The sequence below is a fragment of the Lycorma delicatula genome, chromosome 1, assembly GCF_047948215.1.
Source record: "Lycorma delicatula isolate Av1 chromosome 1, ASM4794821v1, whole genome shotgun sequence".
NCBI classification, from domain to species: Eukaryota; Metazoa; Arthropoda; class Insecta; order Hemiptera; family Fulgoridae; genus Lycorma; species Lycorma delicatula.
The window spans coordinates 398,387,372-398,410,917 of NC_134455.1; the positions used below are offsets into that span (position 1 = coordinate 398,387,372).

The 23,546-nt window shown below is 32.4% G+C and overlaps 1 protein-coding gene across 2 annotated transcripts in view; it reads left to right on the forward strand.

Annotated features, from left to right (window-relative positions):
- LOC142317398 (uncharacterized) overlaps positions 1 to 18,057 on the forward strand; it is a 74,754-nt gene extending 56,697 nt beyond the window's left edge. The window contains exons 8-12 of one of the 2 annotated variants that reach the window (XR_012754730.1): positions 1,700 to 1,790; positions 4,498 to 4,650; positions 10,137 to 10,292; positions 13,291 to 13,584; positions 16,196 to 18,057. Coding sequence is in view for 1 of the 2 variants with exons in the window: in XM_075353938.1 (XP_075210053.1) it covers positions 1,700 to 1,790; positions 4,498 to 4,650; positions 10,137 to 10,292; positions 13,291 to 13,496 (606 nt within the window). In the remaining variant the exon portion in view is untranslated. Of the gene's footprint in view, positions 1 to 1,699; positions 1,791 to 4,497; positions 4,651 to 10,136; positions 10,293 to 13,290 lie in introns of both variants that reach the window. The other variant, XM_075353938.1, reaches the window with a different exon arrangement.
- Positions 18,058 to 23,546: the final 5,489 nt, after the last annotated feature.

The following is a 23,546-nucleotide window of genomic DNA, read 5'->3' on the forward strand; positions in this document are numbered from 1 at the left end:
TTTCCAGCCTTTAAACCCCCCCCCCCCCGCGAATAAGGAGATTTAATACATAATTCCTTTAATTAGTTATTAAAATATATAGAGTAAATTTAATGGGTTAAGGGTAAATTTATAGAGAGTAGGGGTCAGTTCTTTCCCTCAGCTACTTCACTATGGGTATGTAGTTTGCCAAACTGTTTCTGTTGTAAGTTATATGTACTGCTTTTTCCAAATGTTAGTCAATTATAGTCCTAATTTACTGTTACCTATTCTTGAATTTTTAAAAAATTTTTATTTTATAATATATAAACAAAATTTTGTAGTGTGTTTAGTCTTGAGTATTGGCAAGGATGTTTGATTTTGTCCTATAAACCTATTGTAGAGTTTTGGGTAAGTGTAAAGAAAAAAGTTTGCTCTTTTCTGCATTGAATTAGATTTAAAAAAGGGGTTACCTTTTTTAATTTTTTTTTTAAATGTTTGAAACATTTTGCCTTGTAGTTATAAGTGTATCGATGAGCTGTACAGTCTCATGAAATAAAGTAGATCTATTTCCTGTTTATAATCATTTGTTAAAAGTCTTAATAATAAAATATAATGGATTGATGAGAGCTGTGTTAAACTAATTCTGAATCTGTTCTTTTTTGTTGTAAACTGTTGAAATTTTAACAGCAATTTCCTTTTTGATGGGCAGCATATATATACATATAATTCTCACTACATCTCTAGTTTCATATAATATTGATATAATAATGTTTTTTTCATTTTCACGCACATACATTGTAAAAATACAAAATAAAATACAATTTATTTTCATAGTTTAATAAGAAATTCATTTTCCCCTTGTTCAACTCTTAATCGAAGGAATAGAAATTTCTTTTTCAAATTCATGGAATGCATGTCTTGAATTATTTTTTGATTACAAAATGTATTTTTATAATTTCTACAAAATTGTTGTTTTAAGAAGCGTATGTTTAGATATTTACTTAGAAGATTAATTGATGTACAGACATCTGATTCCATAAGTCTGGAAAAAAATGTATAAAACTTACCTATTAAATGATGCTACTGGTTTTAGAACAAAAACACCCAATTTATTGCGATTATTTGGAAGAAGAATGTGCAATCAATAATGAGAACTTTTGTGATATGCTAGAGAATAAAGTGAAACTCATAATAAGGAAGAAATAACCGGTTCTCTCTCAAAATTTGTAATTCTTCTGCACAATTATGTCCGCTCCCGTACCACTCAAAATATACTTAAAGCGATTTAAAACTTGTCAGGTGGTGTTGCCACTGAACTGTAAGGTAGACAGACATCTACCTTACAGTTCCAATCTCACATCATCAAATTTTTTTTTTGTTTTGTCTTAAAAGAGTTTTACATTGCGACAATGAGCACAGTATAAGAATGCAGTACAAAAATTGCTCAGACATGAAAGTGAAAAATCATTACCACTAGAATAAGAAAGATTTGATAACTGCCTAAATGTACCTGAGGATTAGGTTGAAAAGTAGTGTCAGTTTTTAGAGCTGCCATCTTGTATTTTTTTTTGTTTTTATTTCGGTAATTTTGGGCATTTGCAACAACAAAATAATGACTGTTATTTTAATTTATTTCACTGTGTGTTAACACAATGTGTAGATGATTAGCGTAGAAATTACATTTGCTTAGTTGCATAAGATTTCAATTATCTAGATTATATGTTTTTATATTTTGTAGGGAAGATTGAGACGTAAAATTAAAATGAAAGAAAACGTATTGTTTACTTATGTTTCCGATGAAGAATATATAAGTATGGTTTCCAAGCTAGGTATGTATGATAATTTTTTTTTTAACTTAATTAGATATAATTCATTATTATTATTTTTCTTTTCCCTCGTGTGATCAGGGTTTTAATTTGCACAGACTGTGTATGCCAAGTAAGTAGTACAAATACTATTATGATTCTGTATTAAAAAAAGAATGGACAGCGTTGCATGTTTTGAGTATGACTAATTTCTGGAACTCTCTGTACGTGTGTATTAAGTTCTAACTGGTAGTACATGTGGTGTGATTGTGAGGTCTGAGATCGTGACTGACACAATAAGAGGATGATGATGATGATGACTTTTCTTTATTTCCCAGAGCCTTTTTATTTCTATTGTTAGATTGGTTTGGTGTACTACTTTAGCTGCTGCATTATGTCTGGCTTTGTATTTGTTTCTGGCTAGAGCTCTGCATCCACCTATGATGTATTTCACTGTTTACTTTTGTTGACGGCATCTCTTGCATGTGTCTGGGTTGCTGATTACGTACTTTTTGTAATTTTGGGTTGCTATGACTTTGCCTTGGATGAGAAGTAGGAAACCCTCTGTTTTGGGGAAGAGCTGATTATCCTGTAACCAGGTGTATGATTGTTTTTTATCGATGTAGTCTTATGTTACATCTGATCTGTATTTTTGATGGAGTGTTTTTTTGCGACCAGATGTTCATCTGGTGCTGTACTTCTGCTATGTGACTTGTGTAGGATTGGGCGAGGGGTGTATAGCGTTCATCTGCTTTTACTATTGCTGTATGTAGAGTGGTTTCCTTCTCATGAAAGAAATTCCTGATTGTCTGTGTTGTTTTGTATGTATTCTATATATGTGTGAGATTATTCTCTTCCCTTCTTTTCACCCTGTGGTGATTCTTTCTTTGCGTGTGTTAGGGTGAGTAGGATAGGATGTTTGAGGATTAGGATATGGTTTGTTTTCTAAACCTGGGTGTGATGCCAAAGGAGTATGCGAGTATGGCAGATTTGTTGATGACTTTTATTGAGGTTTTTGGAGTTTAGTTTTGTTTTTAGAAATTTGATAAGCCGGTTTTAGAATTCATTTTTGGGTTGCAGTTTGATATTCTGATGGAAGATATTCATTGGCCTCTATTAATGTAGAGTATCTTGCATTTAATTATTTCGAACTCCATTTGGATGTCAGAGGTGATTTTGGAGGATTTCTTTTAGTTTTGTCTCTGTATGGCTGCATATTGTTTAATGTCATCCATGTTGAGGAGATGGTAGTATTTGTTTGTTTTTTGTATCTGATGTCATAGCCACAATCTGTATTGAATCATTGAGGTGAGACAGAACCAGAGGGTGTGAATGAGTCTCCTTGGAGAATGCCACATCATTTGTAGAGGTCATCTGTTTTGATTTAGGTTCACCATGGATTTGTGTAAGAAACTGTCCGAGTTATGTGTTGAGTTTATAAATCCCTAGAACTTTGATTAGCCAGCTATTGGGGTATTGAGTCAAAGGCTTTCTTTAGTCTATGCAACTGGTGTGAACGTTTCAGTTATGTTTTTCAGTTTGTGCCATGATGTTTGTATCAATGATGAGTTGTTCTTTGCATCCTTGGGTTTATTTCCTGAATCCTTTTTGGTCTTCTGAGACAATGTTGTTTCGGGTTAGGTCTAATTCTGTCTTCTTGCAGATTGTTGCAGTGGTGATCTTGAACAGGGTTGGGAGGCAGGTGATAGGTCAACAGTTTGATGGGTTTTTAATGTTGGAGCTTATGGGTTTGATGTATATTATGCCTTGGGTGAGAAATTTAGAGTGTGTGAAGTTGAAGCAAGACATGTGAATACTTTATGTGTTGAAGTGAATTGTTTATACCAAAAGTTTTGGATATTGTTTACGCTGGGGCATTTCCAGTTATGTGTGTATTTGATTGTTGCTGTGTGATTTCTTGTGTTGTGTGATGTCTCCTTGTTTTGTTATGTGTTTGTGATTGTCTTCTGCTATGATCCAGGGGCTGTTATTGTTGTGAAAGTTGGGTTTTGATCAGAGATTTTTCCAGAAATATGTGAGCTCTTGTTTGTTTGATGGTGTTTTGGTTGTTTATTGTTTTTTTATAGAACTCTTTCTCACTACTTCGGAAGATATTGTTCATTTCCTTTTTATTTGACTCGTACCTCCAGAGTTTTGCAGTGTAAAAAGATAGTTTCTGTTTGAGTGAGTCATAGATTTCTGATGGTGTTTCTTGGGATGACTTGGATTTGAGGTTGTTCACAGCCTTTGTAATGCATTTCGAGGTATTGCTATTAGCAAATTGTGTGAGATGCCCTAAGTCGTTTCTGATGTTATTGACTTAATTTTCAATTCCTATAGCTAGAAGTGCGGGCTCAGTCCTACCAACCATAGACACTCGGGAACAAAATTCCCACTTATATTTGATTTATCCTCGTACAAAGATAGAAATTACATTGTGAAAAAGAAAGTTTTCGTACATACGTATGTAAAAACAAAAATGATTTCAAAGAGAATATTGATTGAACAAACAACATTTAGAAGGATATTATTTGTTGAATACTCCTGCTATCTGCAGTAAAGTTTTGAAATAAAAATCATGTTCTTAAAATATTATTAAGTAGCTTTTTATACCATTAACTTTTATCAGGTTTTTTCTTTCTTTTTATTGAAGACTGTTGTCATCAGTGAGTTTTTTTTATCGACCTATTTAAATTCTTTGATGTTATATGTATTTTGTGTTACTTTGCAGGTGGTAAAGTAGTAGAATCTCCGGATGATTGTTCTGTTCTGGTAACTGATAAAGTGAGGAGAACTATAAAATTTCTGTGTGTATTGTCAATGGGTAAACCAATTGTATCGCTGAAGTGGATCACAGATTCTAATAAAGCTGGTTGCTTTCTTGGTTAGTTAATTCTTGTTTCTTGTGTAAATTCATAAGTTATGTTTATAGAAAAATATTAATTCAACAAATGTTACCTTGTTGTTCTATGAATATTTAAAATCATAGATTGATTATCTAATGAATACATAAAAAAAGTTTGTTTATAATAGCTTATTTGTTACATTAACTATAACGAGAACATATTTTCTTAACAATAACAGTATATCTCACTGTTATAAAGTTTTCTGTCTTACTTTAAGGAGTAGTAAAACTTTTGGAAAACAAAAATTAATCATCTGTAATTAATTGAAATTATTATCATACTGTTAAATACTATTATACCCTTAGCGTAAACTAGCTGCAGGGCGTGCCTACAGTACGCCTCTGTGGCTAGGTCCTTAGAGTGGGTTGCCCTGGCAGGCGGTGTCTCAGAGTTGGATTATTAGGTGTCCAAAATTGATTATCTCTTGTGTAAAAATATGCATATATGCAATATGTATGACTACACTTTGTACTTAGACAGTTACTGTGGAAGTAGTTGGTTAAAGACACTTTGTAGGTTTAACTGTTCTTTGCGTAGATCAGAATGATATAATTCTTATTGCGAGGATTATTTTTTTTTCAAGGTCCAATCGGGATTCGCTCAAAAATCGGATAACCTTTCCACATATGTGTTGCGCAGCATCTCTAGTATGGCCTTCAATCATACCGCGTCACTTAATTTACTTCTGAAAATGCAGTTAGCATGTAAACATATCTACAACAATAGCATCTCCGCCAAGTGTGAAGTGTGGGCGATAATTTGATTTCTTCAGGCTGAGGGGTGTAATGCAGCTGAACTTCATAGACGAATAAGTAATATGTACGGTGAAACTTCAATGAGTGACAGCAAAGTGTGACAATGGTGCAGGAACTTTAAAGCAGCACGCACAGTTGTTCGTGATGCCGGCGGTTGGGGAAGGAAGCGAGTGTCAACCGATGATCTCGTTCAGCGAGTGTATGAGGCAATTCGAGAAAATCGTCAGTCCATTTCGAAACTGAAGAAACAAAAGAACAATCCAAACAGTGGATGCATTCTCATTCTCCCAGTAAACCAAAGAAGTTCAAGTGAACCTGCAACATCGAGCTGCAGACCAGCATAGAAACATGGCTGAAAACACAGGCGGCTCCATTCTATGACGAGGGTATTGGAAAGTTGGTACCATGCTATGACAAATGTCTAAATCGGAGTGGCGACTATGTAGAGAAATAGCGTAAATATGTATGTACTTGTTACAAATAAAAAATTTTTTATTTTCACTGGTTTTAATTTCGTGACTGATTGGACCTTGAAAAAAAATAACCCTCGTAATAACACTGATAGACAAAAGTTTTTTTAATGTTTTTCTAAGTGTGATACCATTTCTTGTATTGCTTTTGTGCATACATTACTTTTATGTAAACACAATTTTTCTATCGTAATTAATTTTCTGTCTAATTAATGAATGACACATTTGCTCAGATGCAATTGTTATATGTCAGTAGACTATTTCAATTGTCACAAAAGAAAAAAACCTATTCGATATAAAATGATGTAATGTAAATAACTGGATAATATAAAATTACCTGTGCATCAATAACGAATACTAATGCTCCACAACCTCCAAATATCATATCTGAATCGAAACTGGGATCAGGAAAATCAATCTGACCAAGAAAATCCCATATTTGAAACTGAACAAATGAAGAATTGGAAATATCTTCTTTTACAATCTTGTTAGTACTAAACAATGTTTCATTGGGAGACATCTTTTGAAATACAACCTTCTGGATCGATGATTTTCCACTCCTGAAACATATCAAAGAAGAATTAGATATACTTTTTTTAAGCTATGTATAAACTTAAATCTAAATTGGTTTTGATACTGATTGGTTATGGTTAATCTTGTCCACGAAGGCTCAGTCTTCAGTTTTAGATATGATGTCATCATATGTGACTGTAATTCTTTGTCTAGTATTGTTTATTTATAGGTTACAAATTATGTTAACAAGTTTAAAAGTAATTTTATCCTGGAAATGAGTGAAAATAAAAAAAGAGTATATATATTGTACTCTGTCAGTGACTGAAAAGTCACTCACTGACTGTGAAGTAACGGAAAAAATTAAGAAAGACCAACAAAAAAGAAAGATCAACATCAACCAAAAAACAATTTAAAGAAGGCTGGATACAAAAAAAGCCTGGTGTTATGGTGCCACTTTTTTTTTTTGTCTTCAGTCATTTGACTGGTTTGATGCAGCTCTCCAAGATTCCCTATCTAGTGCTAGTCGTTTCATTTCAGTATACCCTCTACATCCTACATCCCTAACAATTTGTTTTACATATTCCAAACGTGGCCTGCCTACACAATTTTTTCCTTCTACCTGTCCTTCCAATATTAAAGCGACTATTCCAGGATAGTATGTGGCCTATAAGTCTGTCTCTATATATTTTTCCAATGCTTCTTTCTTCATCTATTTACCGCAATACCTCTTCATTTGTCACTTTATCCACCCGTCTGATTTTTAACATTCTCCTATAGCACCACATTTCAAAAGCTTCTAATCTTTTCTTCTCAGATACTCCGATTGTCCAAGTTTCACTTCCATATAAAGCGACACTCCAAACTCCTGACATTTAAATTAATTTTTGATGTAAACAAATTATATTTCTTACTAAAGGCTCGTTTCGCTTGTGCCATTCGGCATTTTACATCGCTCCTGCTTCGTCCATCTTTTGTAATTCTACTTCCCAAATAACAGAATTCTTCTACCTCCATAATCTTTTCCCCTCCTATTTTCACATTCAGTGGTCCATCTTTGTTATTTCTACTAATTTCATTACTTTTGTTTTGTTCTTGCATAGGACTTCATCTACGCCGTTCATTGTTTCTTCTAAATCCTTTTTATTCTCGGCTAGAATTACTATATCATTAGCAAATCGTAGCATCTTTATCTTTTCACCTTGTACTGTTACTCCGAATCTAAATTGTTCTTTAACATCATTAACTGCTAGATCCATGTAAAGATTAAAAAGTAACAGAGATAGGGAACATCCTTGTCGGACTCCCTTTCTTATTACGGCTTCTTTCTTATGTTCTTCAATTATTACTGTGTTGCTGTTTGGTTCCTGTATGTGTTAGCAATTGTTCTTCTATCTCTGTATTTGAACCCTAACGTTTTTAAAATGCTGAACATTTTATTCCAGCCTACGTTATCGAATGCCTTTTGTAGGTCTATAAACGCCAAGTATGTTGGTTTGTTTTTCTTTAATCTTCCTTGTACTATTAATCTGAGGCCTAAAATTGCTTCCCTTGTCCCTATACTTTTCCTGAAACCAAATTGATCTTCTCCTAACACTTCTTCCACTCTCCTCTCAATTCTTCTGTATAGAATTCTAGTTAAGATTTTTGATGCATGACTAGTTACACTAATTGTTCTGTATTCTTCACATTTATCTGCCACTGTTTTCTTTGGTATCATGACTATAACACTTTTTTTGAAGTCTGACGGAAATTCCCCTTTTTCATAAATATTACACACCAGACAATCTATCAATCGCTTCCTCACCTGCACTGCGCAGTAATTCTACAGGTATTCCATCTATTCCAGGAGCCTTTCTGCCATTTAAATCTTTTAATGCTCTCTTAAATTCAGATCTCAGTATTGTTTCTCCCATTTTATCCTCCTCAACTTCCTCTTCTTCCTTTATAACACCATTTTCTAATTAATTTCCTCCATATAACTCTTCAATATATTCCACCCATCTATCGACTTTACCTTTCGTATTATATATTGGTGTACCATCTTTGTTTAACACATTATTAGATTTTAATTTATGTACCCAAAAATTTTCCTTAACTTTCCTGTATGCTCCGTCTATTTTACCAATGTTCATTTCTCTTTCCACTTCTGAACACTTTTCTTTAATCCACTCTTCTTTCGCCAGTCTGCACTTCCTGTTTATAGCATTTCTTAATTGCCGATAGTTCCTTTTACTTTCTTCATCACTAGCATTCTTATATTTTTTACGTTCATCCATCAGCTGCAATATATCGTCTGAAACACAAGGTTTTCTACTAATTTCCTTTTTAACATTTTCCCATTCTTCTTCTACATTTTCTACCTTATCTTTTTTACTCAGACCTCTTGCGATGTCCTACTCAAAAATCTTCTTTACCTCCTCTTCCTCAAGCTTCTCTAAATTCCACCGATTCATCTGACACCTTTTCTTCAGGTTTTTAAACCCCAATCTACATTTCATTATCACCAAATTATGGTCGCTATCAATGTCTGCTCTAGTGTAAGTTTTGCAATCAACGAGTTGATTTCTAAATCTTTGCTTAACCATGATATAATCTATCTGATACCTTGCAGTATCGCCTGGCTGAGTGTATATTCTTCTTTTATGATTTTTAAATTGGGTGTTGGCAATTACTAAATTATACTTCATGCAAAACTCTATAAGTCGGTCCCCTCTTTCATTCCTTTTGCCCAGCCCGTATTCGCCAACTATATTTCCTTCCTTGCTTCTTCCAATGCTTGCATTCCAATCTCCAACTATTATTAAATTTTCATCTCCTTTTAAGTGTTTAATTGCTTCATCAATCTCTTCGTATACACACTCTACCTCATCATCATCATGGGCGCTTGTAGGCATATAGACGTTAACAATCGTCGGTTTAGGTTTTGATTTTATCCTTATTACAACGATTCTATCACTATGCGTTTTTAAATACTCTACTCTCTTCCCTATCTTCTTGTTCATTATGAACCCTACTCCTGCCTGCCCATTATTTGAAGCTGAGTTAATTAATCTAAAATCACCTGACCAAAAGTCGCCTTCCTCTTCCCACCGAACCTCACTAATTCCTACTACATCTACATTTATCCTATATGGTGCCGCATGATTTAATAATAAAAAATCAAATGGATCAAATTTCCATCTGTGAATCGTTGCTAAAATGGAACAACATCAAGACTATTTTTTAAACAGCTCATTATTGGCAATGAAAAATGAATCGTGTACAACAATAACGTACAGAAAAGATTGTAGTTAAAGCAACCTGAAGCTCAGCAAACACTGCATGATAGAATCTGAAAGGAATTGTTTACTACGAGCTATTTCTGCCAGTTCAAACAATTCTTATTTAATGTATCAACAATTGGAAAATTATGCCAAGCAATTGAGATAAAGCGACTAGAACTGATAGAAAAGAAGGTGTCATCCTCCATCGTGACAATGCCGAACCCCAAACATCTTTTGTGACTCATCAAAAGTTAAAAGAGCTTGGCCGGGAAGTTTTCATGCATCCGTTAAACCCTGCGCTGTCAAAATACCATCTTTGGGGTTTTTTGTTCAGTTTAACTTTTACCTAGTCCACTATGTTGAGGGAAGGGTAATTATTAAATATTATTTTATTAAACTATGATTATATGAAGTTCATGGTTACTTAATATTTGTTAATTTATACAGTTTTACTTTGTTGCAGATCCATGGAGGTATTTAGTTAATGACAAGGAAGCTGAAAAAAAATTCTCATTCAGATTGGCAGATTCCCTTAAGGAAGCACAACAAAATCTTATGTTGGATGGTTTTAAAATTTTTTCAACTCCTTCTGTTAAACCGTCTCCTGAAGAAATGAAAAGTATTATTATTTAAAATCCTTATATACTTTATTTTTTTTAATTCATCAGTTATTATTATGTGCTTCAATCCATTTGAACTGACCCAAGGGTGGTTGCTTGACCAATTCAAAAAAAAATTGTCTCAGGACCTTAAAACTACTTTTTTTTTTTTTTTTAATTTTATTTAAGCAGTTTACCTGTGGTGGCCATTTTTGTTATGGTGCTCATATCTATTTTTATGGATGTAAGGGTTTACGGAAAAAATCCTAACTAAAGAACTGTTGGTCCTGGAAGGATGAAACAAAAAGCAATTTAATCGTATTTACTCAAAGTAAAAGATTGGTCCAGCGGTTTATTTATTTATCTCTCTTCTTCGAAACTAAGGCTCAATCATCCCAGTGGAGGCATTCTGGATCACCAAGACTGAAAAAAGCTCGACAAGTTGGTCGAATGTAAAGATTATGCTCAGTGTTCTTCGATTTTAACAGCATAGTGCATCATGAGTTCTTGCCACAAGGTCAAACAATCAATAAGGAATTTACCTACAAGTTTAACGCCGTTTGAGTGAAGCAATCTGAAAAAACACCCGGATTTGTGGTAAAATAATTCATGACTTTTTCACCACGATAATGCGCTTGCTCAAACTTCATTGCTTGTTCGTCAATTTTTAGCCAAAAACAACACTAATGGTACCCCAGCTGCCATATTCTCCAGACGTGGCCACATGTGACTTTTTTATATAACCAAAAATAAAGAGAACCGTAAAGGGCTGTTGTTTTTACAAGCATAGATGAGATGAAAAGTGAATAGAGTTAAACACTATTCCATAGATCGAATTCCAGAAGTGTTTCAGGGATTGGAAACCGACAAATGTATAATATTTAATGGGGACTATTTTGAAGGGATAACATTAATGTAGACGAATAAATAAAATTCTTTCCAAAAAACAAAAATACTTGTTACTTTTGAACACACCCTTGTTATAGACCAGGTGAAGCTGCGACAGGGGGCTGGTTTTATTATATTTTTATAAATAAAAATAAATAACTAAATAAAAAATTTTAAAATACGATAAAAACGTTAACCTGATAGAAAATTTATAAATGGTCATGGAAGGACAAGAAGTCATATGTCTGGAGACAGGCTTCTACTGTCTGTGGAAAACTGGGTACACTCGAGCAAGCACATATTTCATGCCATCTTGGCACTCCAGTTGTAAAGTGTTCTCGTTTGCATTTTATTCCGCTTCCAACCTGTGCGAAAACTAGTTATCAATCTTAAACTTACTGTCCAATGATACAAGGTTTGTAATTAAAGTAATGAGACTAGTTTTTTTTTTTGGCAGCCAAAGTGGCAACACTGTTACTAATAAACACTTTGTTATATGAACAACTGATTTATATTAGGTATTAATATTTTTAGTCTATTGTTGCCACATGAGGCATAAACAAACATTTTGTGAAACGAGTTTTTGTTGTGCGTTACAAAAATGAGTGATACTAATTATGAGCAATGTTGTGCAATCAAGTTTTGTGTTAAACTCTGTGAGAACGCTACTGAAACGTTATCATAATTGAAAAGGGCATATGGAGACGACGCTTTGTCACAAGCCCAAGTTTTAGGTGGTTTAAAGCATTTTCAGATGACTGGGAATCTGTTGCAGACGATCTGGAAGTCCGTTAATGTCAAAAAGTGATGACAGTGTTGAGCAAATCAGAGACTTGATATGATACGACTGACGATTAACTGTCAGAATGATTGCAGAACAATTGCATTTGAATCCTATCACAGTCTATAAAATTTCTACAAACGAACTGGACATGAAAAAAGTTTGTGCAAAATTGGTCCCAAAAAACTTCACTGTTGAACAGAAAAATAACAGGATGGAAGTGTGCTGCGATCTTCTACCGCGAATTAAAACTGATCCTGATTTTCTAAAAAATGTTATTACTGGTGATGATATTTGGGTACGACCCAGAAACAAAACGCCAGAGCAAGGAGTGGCACACTTCAAATTCACCATGTCCCAAAAAAGCAAAAATGAACAAATCAAAACCATGCTAATTTGTTTCTTCGATAGTAATGGCATTGTCCATAAAGAGTGTTTGCCTACAGGACAGACTGTAAATCAATATGTTTACAGAGAAATTCTTGAAAGACTGCAGAAAAGAGTTGCCCGCATGAGACCAACCATCAAAGACAACTGGATGCTGCATCATGACAATGCACCTTGTCACCCTGCACTCTCAATTAATGAGTTTTTGGCAAAGAAAAACATTCCTGTAGTTCCTTAAACACCTTATTCACATAACTTGAGTCCCTGAGACTTTTTCCAGTTCCAAACTTTAAAAAAACACCTCAAAGGTCACTATTTTGGAACATTAGAAAACATTAAAAAAATGTAAGTGACCATCTGAAGGATATTCCGGTTTCTGAATTCCTACGCTGCTATGAAAAGTGGGAAAACCATTTGAAGCATTGCGTGGCTTCCCAAGGGAAATATTTTGAAGGTGATACAGTCAACTAACTACAATATTTTAAGGGGCTGTGTTACTCGTAAAACATACCTAGAATTCTGTTTTATTGCTGAATTACTTTCACTGTCAGAAATTATACTTTTTTCTTTTTCCTGTTTAGCCTCTGGGAATTACCAATCAGATATTGCTTCAGAGGATGATATGTATGAGTGTAAATGAAGGGTTTTCTTGTACAACAGTCTCAGTTCGACCATTCCTGAGGTGTGTGATTTATTGAAACCCAACCACCAAAGAACGCCGGTATCCACAATCTATAATTAAAATTTCATTGTACTTGAGAACATATTGTTTTCATTGTTTGTGGCGTGAACAGTATAAAACTATTTCTTTTGTTTTTACTGTTCATTTCCAATCGAAGATCGATTGGATGTTTATAGTCTGATGAACTGTAAATAATCTAGTCAATTGGAATAGTTACTTTAATCCTTTAAGAATAATATTGTTGTTATAAAAAAACTAAAAAATTTTTATTCATTTTTAGGTATTGTAATTTGTAGCGGAGGTGAATTTATTGATAAAGAACCGCGAAAATGGCCTGAACAAACCGTCATAATTTCATGCGAAGAAGATAAATCATTGTGGACTAAATATAAAAAGCGAAAGTTTCTTGTTCCAATTGTCAGTGCAGAGGCTGTGTTGACTGGTGTATTGAGACAGTCATTCAAGCTTGAAGATTATCAAATCTGAATGTTTTAGAAAACGAAAATTTGTACCGTGTGCCAGAATAAACACGATCATAATTTTAGCATCTTACTTGATTTTACTCTTGTTAAAAGTATGTAATGTACAATATTTTTAAAATTTTATAGTTTCTTTTTAGAAAATAGCACATCGTATGTTTTTTAGTTATTTATATATTGTATATACATATATATTTTATACATAAAATTTTTTTTATTGTTAGAGAATTAGTCACATACTGAAACTGTTTTATTTCATTTAATTGCTGATTATTTGTGATTATATAAGTATTTATCTGGAAGTAAATAAAATCAGTATTCTTTTTCAATAATCATTATTGTGTATGTGTATGAGAGTTTAAACATTTATTTCAAAGTTTATTATTTATACTACAGTTTATTTTAATGTATGAAATGTTTTTAATTTATTATATTGCAGAAATGTATTATTTGTGTTACCATAGCTGAGTTAGATTTTTTTTTCCGACCAGATGTAAAATTCTAGTACATCTCCTAGGACTTTTGCAGGCTTATCTTATTAGTAGCTATCTTATGAGCATAGGTACCTACTGAATAGCCTAGCTGACTGTCCGATCTGCTTACTTCCTCTTTTGTCTCTTTCCTTAAGATCATTCTCACCATTTTTTTCACCACCAATTAATTCTCTCTTTTTAGCATTTTACAAACAATTTTATCTACAGATATTCGTCCAAGCACTCTCTGAACGATGTCTAGCATACACAATTAAAAATCGCTGCTCTGCCATATTACATTGTTCACAATAAATGCAAGCATCCGATTGAGCACTTCTGCTAAATAGGTAGAAGTTATAAAGGTTCTGTGATTTACCTCCTCCCATTTCCTTCTGACCCAGGGGCTTCGGTTATGTATTAACTAGTTGTTCCACCTTCCCGATTGCTGCATCTTTCCACCAAGCGTAAATCTGTGTCCCCTAATTGTGCTCCCCTCTTACATTCGCATAGCTGCGGTGCCGTAAGCTCAATTGGAGTAATGCCTGCCACCACAAATGCAGCTTCAGCAGAAACTGTTCTGTAGCAGGTAGCAATCATCAGGGCAATCTGGCATTGCAATCTCACCATCGTTATTATTAATGTATTTTTGGTCTTTAAGTCACTCTCTCATACTCCATAAAGTAATGTCCACACCACACTTGCCCAACACCCTTTTCTTTGACGCATATGGTGTATATGTAAAATAAAGGAAAACTACATTAATGCTTTACAACATAAATTGCCATTTCTTATGATTAAACAAATTTTAAAAATGTATTTGTTTAATTTTTTCCATCACAACCGGTTTACAAAACTAATTATATTATGAAACTTCAAACGAACTTTTCCTAAATCTGTTGCATGTGACTTTTTATTAGAGATAAAATGTATTCTCTCAAAGTGTCATTATTTTATTATGGTACGTGTGTTTTTTTTTATTATGCTACACTACTTGTCTGTTAATAATGTCATTCTTTTGCAAGAGCCGGCTGTCATGTAGTTACGCGTTTCTTTAAATAATTTCACTGAAATTTCTTAATTTTACTATTTGCATTATTTCATTTATTAAAACACTTCCTTATTTACTTTTATTTATATCTAATTAATCTTTGGAGTCGTCTACACATGCGTCAGTAAAATGGGAGAACAGGAATGAATATTATGCTTGCAAGGAACTGCCGAATTCATACTTGTGGAGAAAGTGGCATAAGTATAATTAAATTTTTTGAGTAAATATGGTAAAATATTAATTCTTCTGCCCGACCGAACAACAGTATCGACTTTATATTTTGAATTAAGTTAGGTTAGGTCTATTAACTAACTGTTGTTCACAATAATTTCTTGTTATTATTCACGAACAAGAAGAGGTCTGTTTGTTAAAACAGAACTGCTTTGATGCTCAGCGATTTATCTAATCTCTCTAAAAATTACATAATTTGAAATCGATGTAATGATGTAAAAACTGAAGCTAATAAGCCTATTACTGAATCAGATTTGATTGTCTTATCTTTTTGTAATCCGTTACTTCCTGATAATTTTAACTTTATGTTAATTAATATTTACCACTATATAGATATAGCATGCTTATACAAATGTTAATTTTCATTATCGTTTAATTACAAAATTTTATTAATTTAGAAAAGATATGAAGCTTTAAATCACAAATTGTCTAGTCCATCGCAATAATGAGTAGTTGCTTTGTATAATAGTTTGTTTTTTTTTAAGAAAAAGATATCTTTTAAAAAAAAGTTGATTTTTTAATAATAAAGACGTGTGTTGAAAAAATTGGTTACTAATTTTTATTTTAATATATATTTAAATTTCCTGGTATAAGTAATAATATCTTTTTTATGAATTTATATACTGTGTTTCAAGTTGTTTTACCGCTCGTAATTTTGTCATAATTGAAAAATTAAAATTTTATAGCACTATTTTATATCATAATAATCTTTTTTACCTACCGTTTAACCATCCTAGTTTGGGTTGTTGATGGGAAAGGGAATAAAATTAGGGCATGTAGATCTCATTTTTGTAATGGTGGTAGATTAATTGAATTATGCATACATATGTACATTTATCACTAAATAAGGTCACTGATTACCAAAACGTAGTTTTACAGAATTGTAGATTTATATTTCTGAATCATCTCCATCGAGATCTTGAAGTAATTGTATTGTGTATATTTATCCGACAGATATTCAACTTTAACTCCAGTCTTGAAAATTGAATAATATTCTAATTTTTCCACAAACTACGTTGTTTCACCTTTATCATTACTGTTGAGGAGCATCTTTATCGCTTTTAAGTGTTGGTAAATTTCTTAACTAAGCTTATAAATAAGCAGTTAATATAAAGATCTGTTTAGTCTATTTTATTGAACAAACTGACTACGAAAATAATTTCTAAATGCTTGTCTTCGCCAGGGTAATTAGTTATTTGTGCTAAAAAATGTACTAAGTAAGACACATTAAGCAAAAATGAAGATAATTAACACAGTAATCTTTGGTTCCATGAATACAATGAATTTTTTTTTTTTAGTTTTATGTATTTTTAGAAATATCAGTTAATTATAAAAAATCTCAAACAATATTGGAAACTTCAGGCTGTTTGCCAATAACCAGTAACTTAAAATTTATGGCTGGCCTCCATGATTTAACGAATCAATTAATTCATATATTTTTCTCTTTGTGCTTTAAAATGTTCTCTAATTATAAATTTTTAAGTCCCTCTTGCCTGCATCCCACCAAAAACCGAACTGGATATCTGATAAAAACAACAGTTATCCAATAGAAAGTGGTATAAAAGTTTTAATTTAAGTTTGTTGAAAAGATACTTCTTTGATATTCAGTACTTTTTTAAATCTTAAACATATATGCTTTATTTTTATTTAAAAAAAGTATTATGCTAGGTCTTTAAATTAATCACGGTATCATTTGATATTTCTAAAATAATATTTTTTACATTAAGATGTATTTTTTAGTTTGTTTTTTAAATTATTATTGTATGATATTTTGTTGTCTCTCTTAATTTGAATTTTTTTTAGTGGAAAATAGTACCTGGGTGGTGATTATTATTATGTGTTATGTTAACAAATTAAAGGTTTAAAACAGAAGTGTGTTATGTTTGTGTAAATATCGTAATAGAAATGACGTAAGAATATATGTTTTATGTGTGGCATCTGATAAAATCTTGTGTATAATCAATGATTCTGCTGATACAGTTCTATATTAAAGTTTATATAAATTAGATTGATAGAAAAATGCTTGTTAAAAAATTAAGTTTCCCTAAATTTAAGGTGGAAGAACATGCACTACGTTAACTTCTTTTTTTTTCTTTTTTTTTTGTATTGCATTTTAAAATATGAATTTTTGTAAATGAATCATTGTTGTCTTAAAGGCAGTTTGGTCTTATCACTGTGATTGCAAATCCTAGTTATTTATTATATATATATTTTTTTTTGCAATTGTTTAAAATAGTTACATTTATTTCGTTACATTTTTAAAGTGGGAAAAGATTTTAATCCCCATTTTATAGGATTTGTGAACCAAGAAAAAAGATTTATACGTATATATGATTTTGCACATCACAATATGAGGAAACAAAGTTGCTTCATATTAGATCTATTATTGTTTTGCCTAACTGAAGGTTGATCATTATTAAATTAGTGTCATCGTTTATTGAATTCTATAAATAAAGTTATTTATTGAATTACTCAAGGTATATTAATTTTTTAGTTACAGTAGAATTTGTTAGTTTTCTTTTCTGTAACCAAAGCTGCAGATTTATACTAAAAATTTGTAACAAGTAAAGACTGTTTATATATGTATTTATTTGATTATTATATTAGAAACTAAATAAATTTAATTTTGTTTATAGTATTATTTTATGTTATGTATTTTGGTAGCATTTTATATTAAGATAAGATATCTGTATAATTTATTCTCTTATTAAGTTATAATTTTTTTTTCAAAGATATATTTTTATAATAAATATAAAGTGTTTCTGATTTTTTATTATAATAAATTATAGTTTTAACTTAATAAATTATGATGTGTACATTTCTGGTTGTTTTTGTTTATATGTCTTATTTATCGTTTATACAGGTGATTTTTTAGTCCTGTTACCCAATCGTTAATGTCTGGTAATTTTTTTCTTAGAAAGGGAAATTTTGTTTTGTGACACGAAGTTGGTAGTGCTACTCAACTGGTATAGATACGGCAGTGCGAGTTGATTCTCCTTGAGCTGTGTAAACTTTTGTGCCGTTTCCAGTCGTGTTATGAACAGAATGTCTTTTACCATACAACGAGTTTTCATTCTTGAACAATATTTTGCTACAAAATCGTACAAGAGTGTAAAAGAATCATTTCAAATTAAATTTGTTGGTGTTCCTCCGCCAGAAAAAATGTCAATTTCTAGACTAGCAAACCGATTTCGAGAAACAGGTAGTGTTTGCGACAGAAAACGTAGCGGTCGACCGACTTGCTTGACAGATGACATTTTAGAGAATGTGAAAACAAGATTGCTCAATTCTCCACGGAAAAGTTTACAAAAACTTTCCACACAAGTTGGTTTGTCATATTTTCGAGTGTTCAGAAAGCTCCTAAAAAATTGAAATTGTATCCGTATCGCGTGCTATTAGTCCAAGAGCTTCAGCCTCCAGATTTAAACAAGCGATTGCAATATTGCTGTCAGTTTAGGTCTCTCGTAAACGATAACTGAATCAAATTTTTAAACACGTTGTTCTTTAGTGATGAAGCTTGGATCCATCTCGATGGTTATGTGAACAGTCAAAACTGTCGAATTTGGGCGGTTAAAAATCCTAACCCTTTACAAGACAAAAAATGCATCCTGAAAAAAATTGGTGTGTGGTGTGTGATATCTCATCATCGTATAGTCGGACCCATATTCTTCGAACAGACAGTAAATGGTGAAGTATACAGGAATATTGTGTGCCAATTTGTGTCCCTCCTGGAATCTTAAGAACGGTATTGCTGGTTTCAGCAATACGGTGGTGTTACATGCCACACATCTCGAGAAACCGTGGATTTTCTGCAAGAGTTTTTGACAATCGAATAATAAACAAGGGCTTATGGCCTCCAAGGTCCCCAGACCTCACATCTCCTTACTAGTTTTTGTGGGGCCATATTAAGTCCGAGATCTTCAAAAACAGTCCTCACACTATTGATGAACTTAGTCAATATTACAGACTTAATCATGAATATTTCCAATGCAACTCTTAAAAAGGTTTCTGCTAATATGCTGAAAAGAGTCCATGCGTGTAAAACCGCAAGGGGTGGGCATTTTGAGCATATTCTTTAACAATTATGTAAGTAATAGCTTTTTATTAAATTTCTTTTCTAAGTAACAAATACATTTTTTTATCCCACCTAAATTTCCCTTTCTTAAATTACATTTAAAATTGGATAACAGGATTAAAAAATCACTCTGTATAACATGTTCTTCTCTATTAGCTGCGGAAACCTTTACAATTCATTTATCTCGTTACTAAAAATGAATGTACCCATTGGTACATTCATTTTTTGCTTAACATTATCTGTACCAGCATTTTCTTATGACTGTAGTACTTATAATCCTTTTCAGGTTTAGTTGCCACAAAATTGAATTTACTTTATACAGGTTAAACAACATAAAACTGAAACCATAATGAAATCGCTACCCAACACTATTTATGAAAGACTCTTGCACAACTAGCGTGACTAGTAGATGTATATGTTACTACTGATTTTTACTGTTGTTTGTCAAGTGGTTACGTGTCAGTCAGTATATATTTTGTTGCAGTGCAGTTGTGTTTGTGTAAAATGCCTTATTCAGTCTAGGAGAGAATAGCTATACTTGAGACCTTTATTTGTTCTGGATCATTTGAAGAATCATAGAAAAATTTCTGAATGCCTGTATCCCAGCGAAGAATACCATACACGATTTAGTTAAAAATTTGGTGTACAATAGGTTCAGTTTCAAATGCAAAATGAAATAGGTAACCTTCCATTAGCACGTCATTGCCGATATTGAACGGAGAATTACTGTCTAAAAAATCATTATGCAAGTTATCCCAACAATCCAGTGTTAAATACACATCTTCTTGTAAAATTCTTCTATAATTAGAATTGAAACCATACCACATTACAACTGTGCAACAACTGAAGGATACTGACAACGAGCTGTCAGCAGAGGATGGTGGCCTCAATGTTGTTTATTTGTTTATTTTTCCTTTGGAACTACTTAAAGGAGAGAGTTTATGCATCTAATCCCCACAATATTGATGAACTGTAAGTGAACATCAAGCGAGAAATAAACGCAATTGACAACATTTTGCGTCAAACAACTCTCAATATGATCAGTCAAGAACAAAAGTGCATCAATGTCCAGGGTGGTCATTTTGAATATCTTGTAATAATGAAGTAAATAAACGCAATATTTAAATTGCGTTTTATGTTTCCTTATTTAATTTATACGTATCATTCATAAAATTTCATTCCAACATAAACTATCGATTCTGCAGTGGTTACGTTATGAGTGAGTTTTTATATTGTATAACATTGTCACTTGCTGTAGTAAAACAAAAAGGTACCACTTGCAGGGATGAATGTTCTCTTTATAATGGCTTACAAGGTTAGGCAGTCAGCTTACAGTGGAGTTTATTGGTGCCTTGTTGCAGGATAGTAGGAGAGGGGTCCCTCCTTTAAATCCAGAATGGCATTTTCCAACTTTGCTCAATCTTGGAGTAAACTTCATTTACAGATTTTCAATTGGTTCAGGTATCATATTTTTTTATTTACCATAACAGCAGCACTAGTTAAGTGGTTAGTGTTTCAGTCTCATAATCAAGAAGTCTTAGGTTTGAGTCCCCCATGTTGTCTTATTTTTTTTAGATATTTTGCAAGGATAATTTTGTTGCAAGAAAATTTATTTAAAAGCATCATTTTCTTGAATTTTGAATTCACTTGTTCAAAAAGAGCAAAAAATTATTTGATAGGAGTTAAACCATCAAATTTAACTGTTTATCAAATATAACTATTTTGCACTCAAATCAAGGTTGGTCGTACTTTACTCCCCAATCATTTTTATATTAACAAGTAAAAATTTTTTTCTAAATTTGTCTTTATAAAAAGCTAAATAAATAGTAATCTTTATCAATTACTTTTTAATATATAATGTGATTTTAAACCGTGATAAATATATCAGAAGCATCTTAAAATGTAAATCATTTTTCATTGTCCTCAGATGAATTTTTAAACCACTGGTTTCCAGGTATCTGGAATTTTTTCAAATAACTATTTCAATCAGAAATGATTAATTTAAAAAAATAAATAACTGGTGTGTTACTTAAGAAAAAACAACAATTAATAACGTGTTTGGATAAATTACTATTTGTAAATAGTTCTATTTGTAAATATTTCTTGCCAGAACGGACCGATTTCACTGGTCAACATGATTTTTGTCTCACAAGTACCAATAGATGTATTTAATGCAGTTTTTTATCCTGTCAAGTACGTATTCAGAATTTCTCCATCACCCAGTTTCTTTGTTATTTTAATTTTTTTAAATATTTTAAAACGTTTTTTGTCCATTGTCAAGTAAAAGCTCCTAGAGCATTGTAAATATGATTGAACGAAATGAGCTAACTCAAAGAGTAGCGTTGCTACTGTTGTGAAGGCAGACATGTACAAACATGAGCTAGTGTAGCAAACTAGTAACACATCATTGTGAGTGCTTTGTGTGTCTGAATTATTGTGTATTACATATTTACAACTTTATTTCTTTTACTTAGTAGTTAGTTACAAACTGCATAGTTTGTTTAAATCATCCTAACAATTTTTGTTATGTATTTGGTGAAGTGACGCTCTAGTCCAAAGGTGAAGCCTTAGTAAAAAAGTGTTATGAACTTTATTTTGGCTGTAAAGTCTGGGACCAAACAAGAGCCTGGACTCCATAGTTTTTTATCATGTTCTAGGCGTCTCACTGCATGGAAAAATGGCACAAGCCACCTGCCATTTGCTATCCCTATGATTAGGAATGAATCTAAAGATCATTATTCTGACTGTTATTTCTGCTTAACAAACATTAAAGGGATTATGTGAAAATCAAAACATATAGTGATGTACCCTCACTTGCAATCTGTAATCCACACTGCGAGGAATTGCTCGTACCAAAGCCTCTAGAACATGAGACATTAGATGAAGAGAGCTCAGAGTAAGGAAGAAAAATAAACAGATTCTGGCGATACAACTTCTGAACAAAGCAGTTCATCTGAGCCTCATTTACTGACTAAAGAAAATCTTAATTATCTCATACGAGATTTAAAGTTATCCAAAAAACAGTCAGGCTTGATTCCCGGCTAAAAGGATGGAATCATCTTCTGCAAAAGAATACAAAGATATATACTTATCGTAATCATCATTCTGAATTTAAAGACTATTTTTCTGAAGAAAGTGGCTTAGTGTTTTGTAATGACATTTCTTCTCTTATGGAGACACTTTGTAATGAACATAACCCAACAGAATGGCGCTTGTTCATTGATTCCTCTAAAGTTAGTTTAAAAGCTGTGCGTCTGTATAACGGCAATAAATTACCATCAGTACCTGTGGCTCACTCTGCTAGTTTGAAAGAAACATATAAAAACTTTAAATCTATATTGGAAAAGCTTCAATATGCAGTCTATGAATGAAATATTTGTGATGATTTGAAGATAATTGCACTTATTTTTGGTCTACCGCTTGGTTACACAAAGTACTGCTTTTTTGTGTGAATGTAGGGACAGAATAAACCATTTCATTAGAAAAGAATGGCCTAAATGCAAATCACTCATTCTTGGAACAGAAAAACGTGAAACATGACCCATTATGTAATCCTAAAAATGTGTATCTACCTCTTTTACATATCAAACTAGGATTAATGAAGAATTTCGTAAGGCCATGGACAATACTTCTAGTTTAATGTACTTAGAATAGAAGTCTCCTAAAATTAGTGATGCAAAAATTAAAGAAGGAATATTTGTGGGTCCACAAATGCAATGATCACTAATACATGATGAAAGGTTTTAAGAACTATTGAACCCACTGGTGAAAGCAGCTTGGCAAGCATTCAGAAATGTTACTCAGAGTTTTTTGGGAAATCGAAAGGTGGAAAATTCCTTTGATATTGTCAATGATTTTATAAAATCTTATAAAAATTTGGTTGTAATATACCCTTAAAAGTACACTTCCTGCATTTGCACCTAGATTTCTTCCTGGAAAATCTTGGCGCAGTGAGCGATAAGCATGGGGAACACTTTCATCAGAAGATTTCAGCTATGGAAAACGGGTATCAAGGCAAATGGAATCCTAATATGTTGGAACTATCAAGAGGGATGTTTCACAGGTGAAATATAACAGAAAATTGTAATTAATTACTTTCTAGGCGAGTCAGATGTTTGAATATTGTGTAGTTAAGAATGCAGAAAGTATTAAAATGTTTGAAATTAAAAATGTCCGTCTCTCGGAAACCTTGTGTGACGGGGAAAAACCAATATCATATTTGAATTCAGG